At 38.5% G+C, this 15,264-nt stretch overlaps 2 protein-coding genes across 2 annotated transcripts in view; both read right to left on the minus strand.

The window, feature by feature from the left end:
- The window catches only part of smek1 (SMEK homolog 1, suppressor of mek1 (Dictyostelium)), a 31,149-nt gene extending 25,467 nt beyond the window's left edge, over positions 1-5,682 (minus strand). Inside the window, exons 1-4 of the mRNA XM_051645568.1 lie at positions 4,626-5,682; positions 4,478-4,533; positions 4,104-4,202; positions 3,329-3,946 (exon numbers count right to left, since the gene is read on the minus strand). Of these exons, the coding sequence (XP_051501528.1) occupies positions 3,329-3,946; positions 4,104-4,202; positions 4,478-4,533; positions 4,626-4,767 (915 nt within the window). The 5' untranslated portion in view covers positions 4,768-5,682. The remainder of the gene's footprint in view (positions 1-3,328; positions 3,947-4,103; positions 4,203-4,477; positions 4,534-4,625) is intronic.
- A 3,896-nt stretch (positions 5,683-9,578) lies between these two features.
- On the minus strand, positions 9,579-15,163 carry LOC127410363 (enhancer of rudimentary homolog). Its single transcript, XM_051645581.1, has 4 exons — positions 15,025-15,163; positions 14,115-14,202; positions 13,897-14,017; positions 9,579-10,196 (listed from the first exon to the last, which is right to left on the minus strand). Exons 1-4 carry the CDS (start codon positions 15,025-15,027, stop codon positions 10,094-10,096), a joined length of 315 nt encoding a protein of 104 aa, XP_051501541.1. The 5' UTR covers positions 15,028-15,163; the 3' UTR covers positions 9,579-10,093.
- Between the last annotated feature and the right edge of the window lie 101 nt (positions 15,164-15,264).

The following is a 15,264-nucleotide window of genomic DNA, read 5'->3' on the forward strand; positions in this document are numbered from 1 at the left end:
TATATATATTTTTTTTTTTTACAGCTGAAGTCAGAAGTTTACATACACCTTAACCAAATACATTTAAACTCGGTTTTTCACAATTCCTGACAATCATAGAAAAAATTCCCTGTCTTAGGTCAGTTAGGATCACTATTTTATGTGAACGAATCATTCATGAACGACCCATCACTACTACCAAGTTATTGGATAAACAAGGATGGATGGATGGGTGTGTGTGAGTGTGAGTGAGAAATGGAGTGTGTGCTATCACCTGTTGCCACTCCCAAGCAGAGATGCTGTCACCTTTCTGAAGATCAGCTTTCTCAGTTGAAAAATAGCCGTCCAAGCGGGGGTATTTCTCCCTATTTCACGGTAGCCGGTGCTCAAGAGTCATTCCCTATAGAAACCGAAGTCTTCTCTGCCATTTTAAACAGTGTGTCCTCTCCAATGTGGAAAGTCCGGTAAGAGGTAAGCGTCTGTTGTGTCTCTCAGCTGTGATGAGCCGTAATGCTGAAGTTGTTTGTTTAAAGCTATTTTCTAGCTTTAGTGGTGTAGTAGCAATACGAGTGATCACGGAGTGCTGTTTTATGTAAACACTGACTGACGCTGACTTCACGTCACCTAACTGGCTCATTTTACATACAAAAATTATCTTTTGCCACCACCTGCTGGCTAACATATGTAAAGTAAAAAAATTACATGTAAAGAGACACATATACAGTAGCTCTTAACACATCTGCACTGCTCTTACACTTTAACGGCACGAACACAAGCGGAGTGATACACACAGTGAAGCGTCCGAGTGATGATGGTGTGAGACCATCAGTACTCATGGAAAGTCTCTCGTCCAATCAGATTCAAGGACCGGAACTAACTGCTGTGTGTACATACATATATACACACACACACACCTTATTTATTTATATATATATATATATATATATATATATTTATAACTCAGCAAAAAAAGAAACGTCCCTTTTTCAGGACAATGTATTTTAAATAACTTTACAGATTTTTATTGCAAAGGGTTTAAACAATGTTTTCCATGCTTGTTCAATGAACCATAAACAATTAATGAACATGCACCTGTGGAACGGTCGTTAAGACACTAACAGCTTACAGAAGGTAGGCAATTAAGGTCACAGTTTTAAAAACTTAGGACACTAAAGAGACCTTTCTACTGACTCTGAAAAACACCAAAAGAAAGATGTCCAGGGTCCCTGCTCATCTGCGTGAACGTGCCTTAGGCATGAGGACTGCAGATGTGGTCAGGGCAATAAATTGCAATATCCGTACTGTAAGAGGCCTAAGACAACGCTACAGGGAGACAGGAAGGACAGCTCATCTTCCTCGCAGTGGCAGACCACGTGTAACAACACCTGCACAAGATCGGTACTTCCGAATATCACACCTGTGGGACAGGTACAGGATGGCAACAACAACTGCCCGAGTTACACCAGGAAAGCACAATCCCTCCATCAGTGCACAGACTGTCCGAAATAAGCTGAGAGAGGCTGAACTGAGGACTTGTAGGACTGTTGTAAGGCAGGTCCTTATCAGACATCACCCGCAACAATGTCGCCTATGGGCACAAACCCACCTTCGCTGGACCAGACAGGACTGGCAAAAAGTGCTCTTCACTGACGAGTCAGTTTTCTCTCACCAGGGGTGATGGTCAGACTCGCGTTTATCATCGAAGGAATGAGCGTTACACCGAGGCCTGTACTCTGGAGCGGGATCGATTTGGTCCGTAAAGGTCTGGGGCAGTGTGTCACAGCATCATCGGACTGAGCTTGTTGTCATTGCAGGCAATCTCAATGCTGTGTGTTACAGGGAAGACATCCTCCTCCCTCATGTGGTACCCTTCCTACAGGCTCATCCTGACATGACCCTCCAGCATTACAATGGCACCAGCCATACTGCTCGTTCTGTGCATGATTTCCTGCAAGACAGGAATGTCAGTGTTCTGCCATGGCCAGCGAAGAGCCCGGATCTCAATCCCATTGAGCACGTCTGGGACCTGTTGGATCGGAGGGTGAGGGCTAGGGCCATTCCCCCCAGAAATGTCCGGTTACTTGCAAGTGCCTTGGTGGAAGAGTGGGGTAATATCTCACAGCAAGAACTCGCAAATCTGGTGTACTCCATGAGGAGGAGATGCACTGCAGTACTTAATGCAGCTGGTGACCACACCAGATACTGACTGTTACTTTTGATATTTACACCTGCTTTGTTCAAGGACACATTATTCCATTTCTGTTAGTCACATGTCTGTGAAACTTCAGTTTATGTTTTAGTTGTTGAAGCTTTTTATGTTCATACAAATATTTACACATGTTATATTTGCTGAAAATAAAAGCAGTTGAAAATGAGGACGTTTCTTTTTTTGCCGAGTTTATATATGCACCGTGTGTGTGTGTGTGTGTGTGATTAAATCATAAAATACAAGAAAATGTTCACCTTGAACCTATAATTTATTTCAATTATTATAATTATTATCTTTACAATTATGATTGTCTTTAGCTCTTAATTTATAAAAGTAATTTTACACCTGTTGTCAGACGGATACTTGCGTGAAGGGGAAATTAGAGGTGGTTTATATATGATTTCTTTTACCACTTTTTCCGTTTGAAGTGCAATTTGAATTTAGAAATATCTTTGGTTTAAAGTGTTTCAATAAATTCATTTTATTTATAAAGCAAAATCAATAATGCAAAAATATTACAAACACCCTCAGCAGTGGGGTTGACAATATAAACCGATATTGCAATATTTTTAAAATAAAAATACTGTGAACATATCACCCAGCTCTATTACAGTAAGGCACTTACAACGGAAGTGAACAGAGCCAGCTCATAATACAGTTCCAAAAGTATAACCACAAGACATAAATGTGTTAACATGATCTTATTGAGAAAATCATTAATGAACCTTATATGTTTAAGGTTATATCCAATATTACAACTCTGTTGTCATGAAGATGCAATGCTGGTAAACCCTGTAATCTGGTAAATGTAGCAACGTCGGTAAATCCCTGATTTTATTGCACTAGAATAATGTTAACGTGTATAATTCTTATGTTTGTACTTTTGAAACGGAGTATATTTTAATGTTAATGAACTGGCCCCATTCACTTGCATTGTAAGTGCCTTACTGTAAGCACAGTTTTTCCTCTATATATATATATATTATATAAATTAGGATTGAGTCGAAAAAAAATTTTTTTTTGTGGTAATCAACATTATGCCACAAATTCTGTCAATGATTGACCTTAACTTGTATTGAACCTAGAACATTCCTTTAGACAGCATTTTGTGTGTGCAAGTGGCCGAGTAAGAAAACCCACCTGCAGCATGCCGACAATCTCCACCTTGTTGAAGAAGATGAAGGAGTGCAGGGTGGAGAGCATGTTCTCTTCAAACACAGAGGGGGTTGGCAGCACCATGTCCTGAATGTACTGCACCCGGTACGTCTGGTGAATCTTCTGTCGCAGCTCTGGGTCTGAAATGGGAATGACCTCTTTAAAGCGTGCTGTGGTGGTCAGGAACTCTCGATGCCTCCGAGGTTGGGGTAGCGATGGGTCGAACTCCAGACACCCAATCACATCCATGATGCATTCTTCAGAGAACATGACTTCAAAGAGCGCTGTGCGGTTGAGGAGGAAAATGCCTTTGATTATGTCATAGAGGTGGTGCAAGCCTTCTCGGTTTTCCAGGTCCTCGCACACACGGAATAGCTCAAGCAGCTTGCGAATGTAGCCCTCATTCTCCAGCGCTAGGGCCAGTTTTTCCCGCCGTAGAGGAGAAGGTAAGGATGAGGCCACCAGTTCAGCCACCTCCTCCAGCCGGGAGAGCTCACAAGGTGGAAGTTCAAGGCCAGGTGAGGACATGTCATCAAAACGCTCCTCTTCTGACTCATCTATCAGCTCCTGGGTGATGTCTACTGATGGGTCCTTTCCCTGGACCTAAGAACACAAACCCAGATATGAAAAACTAAAGTTAGGTTTTCAGGATAAGGCACTCCACCAACATGCAGAAATGATATCTAGAAGAAAGGTTATTCAAGACCCTTTCAAGATTAATATGAGGAGTGACCAATAGGATCACATATTCAACCATCACCTGACATATTTTCTCCCAGATCTCATCACAACCAGCCTTTTCCTGGAAGCTGAGGGCCAGGTCATAGTTTTCAGCCTCAGACCATACTATTAATGTGTCCTTCAAAGAAAAACAAAGAAACAAACACAATCAGTAAATGCTCAAAAACATATTATTAACAGAAAAACAATGAAGTGTTATTCTACAAGCACAAATAACTGAAGCTGTCATATAGAGATCTACCGACAGTTTAAGCAACTATTTCACCTTCACGAGACAATTGTGCACTTAACCTTTAAACTTCTAAAAAGACTTTCAGAAGCATAGATATATGAATTAAGCCAAAAATTCTGATGTATTCTCAATGAGATCATGTCACAACAACTCAAACACACCTGCTGTTTCTGATAGGCGGTATTGGGATTGATTTTTGATTCCAGCAGCAGTGACCCTGTTTAAAAGAAAAGGTAGGTCTAATTTGCACTGTGAATACAAGTGAACCTGCAAAAGAGCCACATTTAAAAGTATTTTTTGAAAACCTACCATCACTTTCGGCGCGCACCAGGAGAGACATGCCTTTCAGCCTCTCCACATAGGCGGACGACACGTGTCCCGTCCCCCGATCATCCCACTGTCGATCCTCATTCAGAGTGTACACTTTTACTCGTCTACGAGTGTCAGTCATCCTTAAAAGCAACTCGAAAGGGTTTTGCCCTTGATTCAATAATTCTCAACGTCCTCGCCTTTGCAAGATGCAGCAGAATCTGCCTTGAACTTCAAAGTCCAAGCTCGGTGAACGCACAGATCCGTGAAATGTATGGCATTTACTAGCAACCTGTTGTGAAGCAGATGCAATATGTAGTTATGGCTCTATCACAGTAAATGTATGCAGTCCAGATTAATTATTCTGACCACTCGAGAGATGGTCAGCTAGCTGCAGTCTGCAGCCGAGACTCTCCACAACATACCCGGTCAATTTTATTAAATATTTGAACCGAACCACTGAAACTCTTTTAATGGGATAAAGGTGAAGAAAGATGGGTTAAAAAGCATGCGGCCAAAGCACGAAACCAGAATGTTTATTTTTCGCCGTGAACCCTTACTTTCAGCTAGCTATGCTAAGCTAACGATGCGACCAATTCAGTCAAACGGGGTTAGCTTAGCTAGCACCTCAGCTAGCAGGCTATCTCTTCGCGCGAGTCATTTTTAACCCAGAAATGATCGAATCACACGTGTATGAATTCTAGAGACGTACCGATCGCGTTATTAGATCAATACTCGCGTGCGGTCAGTAAAAAGGCGGGAAGAGACGTGTGTAAAGCGGCGCGTTCATAAAAAGCTAGGCTAAATTTTCTCCAAGTATTCCGCCATATTCTGGCTGAGGGCCGCGGAGGGACCAGCCAGTCTCTTTATACAAAGTTAAACATTGCTCGATACAGCTATTCGAACAGACTCGTTTGTTTCACTTTCCGGGACGACGAAGGATCAGCACGATCGTCAAGCACCATAAAATCGCTGCGTTTTGAAGAAAAGTAATTATTAGCCCCACTGTGAAGATTCGGCCATCTTGGGTCCCCTCAGAAAGCCGCTACGGGGTTTCCTGTGCTGCAGGCGTAGGGCCGACGCCACAGTTTAAAGACACAGTGCGCCAAATAACCACAAGCGCAGACACAAACGGATGTTTCTTAACACAAAACACTCGCTGGTGGAAGACAAAAGATATGTGAGAGCGAATACGCGCACCTTAGTGAACAAATTATTGCGGGAGCACGCGTAAAAAATAATAACATTTTGCACAGACAGGCAATACTGGCGTGTAAGGTTTTGCTGTGGTTATTTTTTTGATTTTGAGCCAACAAAGTTGAATTTTGTTAAACATTGTAGTTTGATTAACTTATAAATAGAGAGTATCAGTAGCTGATACAAAAGCAGTCCATTCCACCCCTGAGCATGTCAACCAGTTGAAGCTGTGTATTAGAACATACCTAAAGGGATAGTTCACCCAAAAATGAAACTTCTCTCATCATTTACTCACCCATCTCAGATGTGTATCACTTTTTTTCTGCTGAACACAAACGAATTTTTTTAGAAAAATAGGTCAATACAATGCAAGTGAATGGTGACCAGGACTTTGAAGGTCCAAAAAGCACATAAAGGCAGCAGAAAAGTAATACTTATGACTCCAGTGGTTAAATACATGTCTTCAGAAGTGATTTGATAGGTGTGGGTGAGAAACAGATCAATATTTAAGTCCCTTTTATTATAACCCTGCATTTCAAATGGGATAAATCTGCCTCCGAAGGGCACTTTGAATGGGGAACGATTGTGGTCGCCATGTTGAAGGGTCGTTAAAAACTGAATGTCTTATAAATAGCTGCTTCGAAGGGCCCTTCAAAATGGGCTTTTCCATAGGGTTCAACAGATGGACAATTCGCTGCCAAGCAAACTGGAACTGGAGCATACGTCACAAATATGGAGGTTTGCCACGTGTAATTTAGTGTAAATTAAACCAGGTGAAACTGCAATCTGTTTCGATTAACAAAAATATGTGACATCCCTTCATCTCGATAGTCTATAAAAGATTTTAATTATTATAATTAACTTTAGAACTTTTACTGTCCAAACTGCCAGTAGTCTTAAAGAGATAATGCTGTTTTAAATAGCCCTTGTAAATAGTACAAACTAAGCATGTACACCATAAACATGTAATAAAACATATGTATGCAATCAGTACCGCCCCTCCCTATACGCATATTACGCAGTCTGCGTAGGGCACCAACTAACTTACCCTATGGGGGGGTCACCAGAAACTCCACCGGTTGCCCTTCTTCACACGTTATACGTTATTCAAGGACCCGATATCAATCGTGGAACACAGACGATTGCCACGCATTGTTAAATAATATAGTTTTTGGTATATATCTTTGGTTTTGTGTCAATGAAAGGGTACTTCAGCCTTACTGATGGTGCTGCGGGTGGAAATTACAGCAAAAAAAGTTTGAGAAACACTGCTATATTCAGTACTACTTTCAGTTGGACTTTATTGGTGACTTGTCAGACAGGTTGCAAATCTGATCCAGAGCACAGTTTTGTTGTGCTGAGAAGCTAAAAGCAGTGGTCACTACCTACATCATTGTGTGGTTTCATCTTACACTTGTGTCTTGCCCCGTTGTTTTGTATCCGTGTCTTATTGGTACTTTGTAGTTTTGTACTTTTATCCATAGTTACCTAGTAATTGTCGTAAACAGAATACATGCACATCCTTCTAAGTCACTCTGGTAAGAACAATGTTACAAGAACAATGTAACTAAATATAATACACAGTGGATCATGTAACCAACAGAACTGAATTAGAATATATTTTACTAGTTACTTTACAGGGAAATTCCTCTTATTACAAAACACATAACGACAAATGATAATGAATTCAATCTTGGGTTTTTCCAACAACAAACAGAATTGCAAATTTCAATGCATTAGGTATTGGAATTAATATTATGCTTTATCACTAGATAAATCTGATTCTTGACAAATCGATCATTCTTTTAATATATTGATAGTTTCACTAAAATTCAGTCAATGCCAAAGTTTGCAAACAGCCATGAATGCACAGAGAGACTACTATAGGGTATGATATTTTAGGTTTGGCTATCTTTTACTTTAAGGGTTTGCATGAGTAAATGAAAGATACTGTCCAGATTGGAACAGTAAGACTTCAGAATGTGTGGTCCAGTATATGTAATGTATTTGTAGATGTCAGTGGGATCAGATGTTATTACCCCACCAGAGTTAAAGTTTGTGTGCTGTATTTCAAAGCAATCTCCATCAGATTGAATCATGATTTAAAGCCAAGACATAGTTGAAAATGTCAAAACACCAAATTCAGTAGCTTGAGATAGTTGTTTATAGTATTATTTTATTTTTAAGTGGCACATTTTAAGCTAAAGGGAATAGAAATGACTCCTCGGTCAACTTCAGTTATAGTATCTGCCTAATCCTGTTGCCAAAACTCAATAAGGCAAGTTCCTAGTTGAGTTCCAAGACCTAGTTGAAGTAATGTCCGTGTGTGAATGGCTGTCCTTTATAAGTAGTTTTTTCTGCATTTTTCATGGCAAAACAGGAGTGTTACACAGTGCTTACACAGGAACAATGACAATTTGCTGCGGTAAGTAGATTTAAGTATAAGCTTTATGCCCTACTACATATATTGAGGTACACTTTAGGGAAAGGTTTGAGCTATACTTCAAATTGAAAACAAAAGCACAAGTGATGTCATGATGAATTTTTTCCATGTCATTACGATGGGTTGCACTCTGACAGCAAGGTACTCATGATAGTTGTTGCACAACAGGTAAGCAGGGGGAACAAAAAGACAGTATTTCAGAGGAGTTTTTTTGAAAAACAGTACCTTCATGTAATATGAGTTTGCAGCAGAAAGCTGAAAAACAGTACAGTCTTGCAGCTCTGCAAAATGTTCTTTGCATTTGTTCTAGGAGATGTACCACAGGACTTGTGTAACATGCATTTTCCACTCCATAAAATGTTTATTTTAGCAGAAATGTTGTTCCTACGCTTAGCAGTGTAATGCATTTCACTCTGGAAATCTGAAAGTTGTGCAGATATTTAGTAGCCAATGGTATAGAAGCCACTTTTTCCTGTAACAAGAATGGTACCTTCAACTTTCATAACCTGAGTTAAATGTAATACAATTCAGTTTGTAAAGCAACATCTCTTCCTAAGAAATTCAGAGGCAAAGTACATTCTATTAGTGATGTGATGACCAAAGTGTCTAGTTAATTAATGGCCACTAGTTAAATGAATGGTCACACTTTGTGAATTGTGTAAATGTGGGAAGGAACTTCAGTTGATTAGCTAGTTACAATAGATGCATAAATGTTGCTCTATATTCTCTAAAAACAGATTATTCACAGCAACTCCCTATGGTTAAACAGGCTTATTAGTTTTTGGATCAGGCTTGTTGAAATAGATTTGCTACAGTCCTTGGTATTGGCTCATGCCCTTTTTTTCTGGTTTTATGACATTCCACAGCCCTAACTTTTCTCCCTAATTCCATCCAGCACCTTTTTTTAGACTGAAACTGGGAAAAAAAAAAAAAAAAAAAATCTGGATTAGTCTTAAAACTATATTTTCCACTTATTTTTAAGAGTCATGGTCCAAAATGATGTAGCATCTATTGAAGCCATTTTTAAGTAATCAGGTCTGAGTATAATTATTAAAAAGCCAGGACCCATTGTCAACTAAAATCTTCCACCATACAAATTGGGACATTTAGAAAGCTCACAGACTCGTTTTCTCTTACCATTAACATATCCAAATAATTAAGGAAAGAGCACTAAAATACAGAAATGCTTAGCCTTAGTGTGAGTTGTCCACAGTGGCACAACTAAATGTACAATAAGGCCAAAAAAACATGCTTTTAGAAATTGAGTTTACAGGCAAGTTGTCAAAAAAAAAAAAAAGTCCTGAAATTGACACTTTGAGTAAGAAGTTTTTTATTTTTATATTACATACACAAAACAGAGGGTGTACAACCTGTGACAGAACTGAGGAGCACTGAGGAAAAGAGTTGGGAAATAAGACTGCTCAGAACCATCTCCACAATCTGAAATGTGTAAGTAGCATACTTTACTAAATGGAGGATCGATTAAACCACAATATAAAACAAGAAAAAAACAACATCTATTGAGAGGGGTTTAAAAAAAATGCTTCAAACCCTAAACAAATTTTCCCAATCGTACTTTCTTGTCCGATAAATATCCCATGTCCTCAACTCCTGTTACAAAAATGCAATTTAAAATGCAAAATATTTTCACTCTGTGCTTGGACCAACTGACTGAAAAGACATCCAATCAACAAAATCTGAACTAAGCGGCATCACTTTACCCCAATAGGTTCATCTACTTTTGCCCTGTGATGTAGTGTAGTTCTGATAAAGTTGAGGACTAGCATCAGACAAAATTCAGCCCGTTTGCATCCCAGTCGCTTACTCCTTATTTCCCTGCCTGCTGGGCTTGACGTCTCAGCAGCACGTAGATCTTTTCTTTGATCCAGTCTTTGTTGTAGGGCTGGTAGGTTTGTGTGTCTGCCCTGTACCTGTTAAAATGACAAGAGGAGACTTGTATATAGTGTTTTTTTTCCCCCTATGGCACCCCAAATATAGAAAAATAACAAAATAAATATACAACTGAAAACACACTTCTATTTAAAAAGTTTAATGTTTATAATAATATTAAAAAATGTAATTAAACCAAGGTAGACCTCAAGAGTTCAAGTAAAATGTCTTCAAAATTTAAATGACAAAAACAAAATGTATTTTTTAAATATTTAGCATAAGCACACATTTGGTGTTATAATTTAAAACTACAGTATACTAGAAGTCATAGCCTTAAAATAAAACTGCCTATTATATAGTAACAGCAATACAATTACACCTCTGAGGGTGCTGCCAAATGTAAACAAATGCATGCAACAGCATGTGTGGTCGGTAAATTCAGAACTTACCTCAGTCTTGCATTGAAAGACACTTGTATTAAAGTGCTCCATTACCATCAATAAGGAATAATTAACAAAGGAAAAAAAGCATGGGATGCTGTACCTGGCTGGTGGTGAAGATGGCGAGTGAACATATTTGAAGTGCAACCTTTTTGTGAGGAACTTGCACTTAAGTTTTTGTTGGTGCTTGAACAAAGAGATATCGTTATTCAATGGTTGTAGATACCTACTTATTTCTGAATATATTATTAAGCTATATTATTCATTGCGATTGAGCCAAACCGAGTCATCAAACCATCCTCGTGTAAAACACAGTCAAGTTCATCATCCTCCCCATTCCACTAAATGTTTAAAAATGCTTAGAGCTTATTTTGTTGGCTGTCACTACATGAAATAATTCTACAAGACTGCATTAGATAACACCAGTGATGTAAAACATGCGTGAGAATTCAAACACTTCTTTTTCTTGTCAGTGTTGTTGTTTTGTCCTGTCTGCTTACACTCACGATACATTAAAGGCTGTTACATTATTACCACGTCAAGAGAGCACAAACTTTGGTCCCATCTGCTTACTCTGCCATATAACACTAACCGCTGTGTTTATATTAATACTGCATCAAGAAGAACAATTTTACCAAGAAGCGCATTTGACTGTTCATATGCACAGCTGCATTCACAGCGAGACACAAGTGCTCTATACAACACACGCAGAAATACATTACTCGTGTTAGCACTTGAAAGCAGCCGGCTCTAGTCAAACAGCGCACAGATACTGCCAGTACTTAACACCGATGTTAATTAAATCTGCACATTTGATCCTATTATTACTACTCGAAAACGCCAGAAGATTTTGCCCTAGTTTTTATTACAGCATGTCAACTGATTTTATGGCAAGTATAAATAGACTTGTATCAAAGATTTACCTGTAAAAAAAACATTGTCTAATTAACTGAACATTTTACCATGTTTATATTTAACTAATTACAATACATAATGACAAACCAATTTATTGCAAGTTCTTTGAGACAAAGTATAAAGTAAATTTATTTACGGGCCAAGCACAGGTGTTTAGTTAGTTTTCTTCTTATTATTATTCTTCCTCCCCAATAAGAGTCAATATGGCAGCCCATACAACCATTTGTGAAAAAATGAAATTTGGCACACGGATAGGGGTTGTTATGAATTTCCCCCAGACCAGGTTTGGGGTCTTCTGATTACTCTCACGGTGATTTTAGAACTCCACCTATTATGGTGGCCATGATGTTGGATTGTGGTATATATAGTTTTTTCTCCCTGCTACTCCTCCTTTAAAAAAAACATCTCAGATGATCTTCTGTCTAAGCCGAACAGAAATGACTGAACAGAATTTTTATTTTCATCTTTGTTGAAAAGTTAGGCCAATACAAATTTGATTGGAATGACCGCTGTGACTGGCTGTGCTAACGCTCAGCTTGGTATGTGTCTTTTGGTGGCTGTCATACCTGTGGCCATATGGTGCAGTGGATAGTACACAGGAAAGAGAAATGGAAATGTACTGGTTCGTTTCTGCCCTGGGGCAAATTGCAAAATGGTGTTGGTTTGTTGAACATGTCATATTCAGTCAATGTGTTCTCTGTTTCCTGCTTAAGCCCAGATGCAAACACGCAAGAAGATATTATCAACGCTAAACAACAGGAAACGAATGTGAAAACAACAACAGTGGATGTGCAAGTCAAGAATGCATGTGTGAGGAGGTCAGGAGATCCCTGCATTTGTGTAACTCGAGTCTGAAGACTATAAAGACATCTTTATGTCTCTAAACTCCTGGAGAGTCCAGTATCTCATAGCAGTTGTAGCGCACATGCTCCAACCACCTCTGAATGCGCGCACTCACTTTATTTGTGTACTTTTTATTTGTTATCTCACAATAAAAGCAAAACATTGTGGTTTTGTAAAATAAAAAAAATCATACAGGATGCGCTTTCAGCCGTCTCAGTCTCCATGAACTTCTGTCTGGAGCAAGTCACGAAAATGATCCAAAACTACTTGCCTCGCAGACATGAGAAATGTGTCTATAGAAAGCTTGAATTGTCTAATTAACAAAAACAATTATTCTCTGATTGTGTAATCCATATGAAACCAACGAGAGGTACAGTCTTTCCCGTTTGAGCTCATTATCGTTTTTGGAAGAAGACACGCTGTGAATTTACCTCAGAATAAGAGCGTGATCCGATACAGCCTAACACAAAGAGTGTCCCACAAAAGTTAATTTTGTGAGCGAAAACTGGAGTCTACAAAAGGCCATGAAACGTAATAGATTATTTCAGTAACTTAAAAATGACTAACCACACAATCTTGCAAACATGTACATTTCATGTTTGGAGGCTCTTATGTTACAACACTGCTGAGAAAGTGATGCAGTTTATTCATTCATTTTGTTAATTATTCATGCTTGACTTGATGACTACAATCATGTCAACTGTATCTGGGCAAAATGTTGTATTGTTATCTCAAAGCAAGTTATGGCATTTGGAACCAAGGTAGCCTTTTTTATCAAAAGCCCAAAAAAAAAAAAAAAAAAAAAAAAAAACCTCTCCTAACAAGTGATCTGAGGGTTTTACTAAATCTAAGAACTACTTACATTTGTAAATGCCACAATAAACCAGAAACATAATTACAGAGAGTAAGTAACAAGTAATAAGATCCAGCACTGTTTCGGTTGTGCGCATGGTAAATCAAGACCTGTCAATCTAAGCGATCAGTCCAATCCAAGCTGTAAAACATTGGCCGATTGGTCTTTACACATCGTCCCTTCCCACGATACCCACCCACATACCTGAGATCAGAGATGATCTAATTATCGGTTTAAGAGGATAATCAAGTTTGCTGTTTGTTAACTATAAATGAACACATTAGCTGTTATGTTGTATTTTATTAATTTAATGTTGAACAGGTTAGCTTTTTTAATTAAATATGCTACAAGTTGATAATCGTCATTTTCTTCAATCATCTAATTATTAGATCACCTAAAATATGTTGCTTGTAAGTGTTTGCTTCAGCCAGTGGAAGGCATGGTACAAGTGTATGTGTGCACATGATCAGGATGGTATCACCTCTGCCTCATTTTGAGCCAGGAAAAACCCTGCCCACTTATTACTGCTTGCAGCTATGAGTAGATTTTAATGTGTCATGTACCACGATTAATCATGGTGTTAATTCTTTTTTTTTTTTAAATGATCAATTCCCAACCCTATTTAAAACAAAGCATTTCATATGGTTATGCACTACACATTACCTTAGTGTAACAAAGTGTGATACTTACACAAGACAGCTGAGGTCAGCAAGATCATCAACAAAATCAAATAATTGGCTAATGTCATATGTGATAGAGGGACTGTTGGGATTCATCCTCTTCAGGTGCTCTTCATACATCTTGCACACTCCTATTATTAGAGGAGGAGGAAAGCGTTAAATGTATATTAAACCATACGAATTGTCCATAGCAGTCAATTACACCCAAACTAAAAAGGAAAAACCTACCTTCCATGCATTCATTGACAGACTCATAGTCTGCATATGTTCTGCCCTCTGGTCTCTTGGTGGGCTGCACTAGCAGAATCGTGTGAGACTGAACACCATGGAGAAAAAAAAACAAGTATGAATGAATAGCAGACACATTTTGATATATGTACACAGTTCATATATAAAACACTGAATTAGATTGGTGACTTTGTTCATTTCCTTGTACGAAAAGGTCAAATTTCCACTGAGGCACACAAGATGCTATTGGGAATATTCTCAAATCAAGTCGGGATAACATCAGGTTTCGCACACTTTTGATAAAATGTGAATTGAAATTTTTTTACATATTTCCACTCAAGTTGTCATACTGATAATGGAATTTTAATAAAAGTGTATTAAAATTAGAAAAATAAAAGCATTTCCAAGTGGTCTCAGAATTCTAGACACCACTGTATACAGAATATCGAATCGATGACAACTTAATCAAATATATTCAAAACAGCTGACATGTTATATGAACTAAAACTCGAACATAATATGTGCTCAAATGTTCATACGGAATTTCAAGACCCTAAAAACACCAGCGGTTGTACTCCAACCCTCCCCCAACAACAAAACAATCCAGAGGCTTCTTATCCTGGCTGAAACCATCACTGACGACATGAAATTGACATGAAGTTTATCACACTCAAAACAAAATCCTTAATCTTGCAGCAAAAAAAAATATCTAGAAATATTCTACCTCGAAATGCAAACATCAGAACTCCTATATTTTTGTACATTCGTCGGTATCTTGCTACGCTGCTGCTAGCACGTTTCCTTAATACATTTGTTGAACGAGTCAGTGCAGCCAATGAAACACGTCTTTCTTACCAGACAAACGTCAATAACACATACAGTAATATAAACACAGCACTGAAATACTTACCATGTCTGTTTCTGAGATCTAAACGTCTCGACAAATGCTGTGCCAACCGTTGACGGCTAGTCAATGGTAGCTGCTGAGAGCATAAATGTGCGGCAAACAATCATTTCCGGTAATTGCGTCGACACGTTGTCTCTTCAAAATAAAAGTCAGTTACAATTACATAGAATCAAAGTCTCTGATAGAAGGCAATTTTACTTTGAATACAAATTTGGTAAAAGGGTCATTCCCGGTGACATTTAA

This window comes from Myxocyprinus asiaticus, chromosome 19, assembly GCF_019703515.2.
Source record: "Myxocyprinus asiaticus isolate MX2 ecotype Aquarium Trade chromosome 19, UBuf_Myxa_2, whole genome shotgun sequence".
NCBI lineage: Eukaryota > Metazoa > Chordata > Actinopteri > Cypriniformes > Catostomidae > Myxocyprinus > Myxocyprinus asiaticus.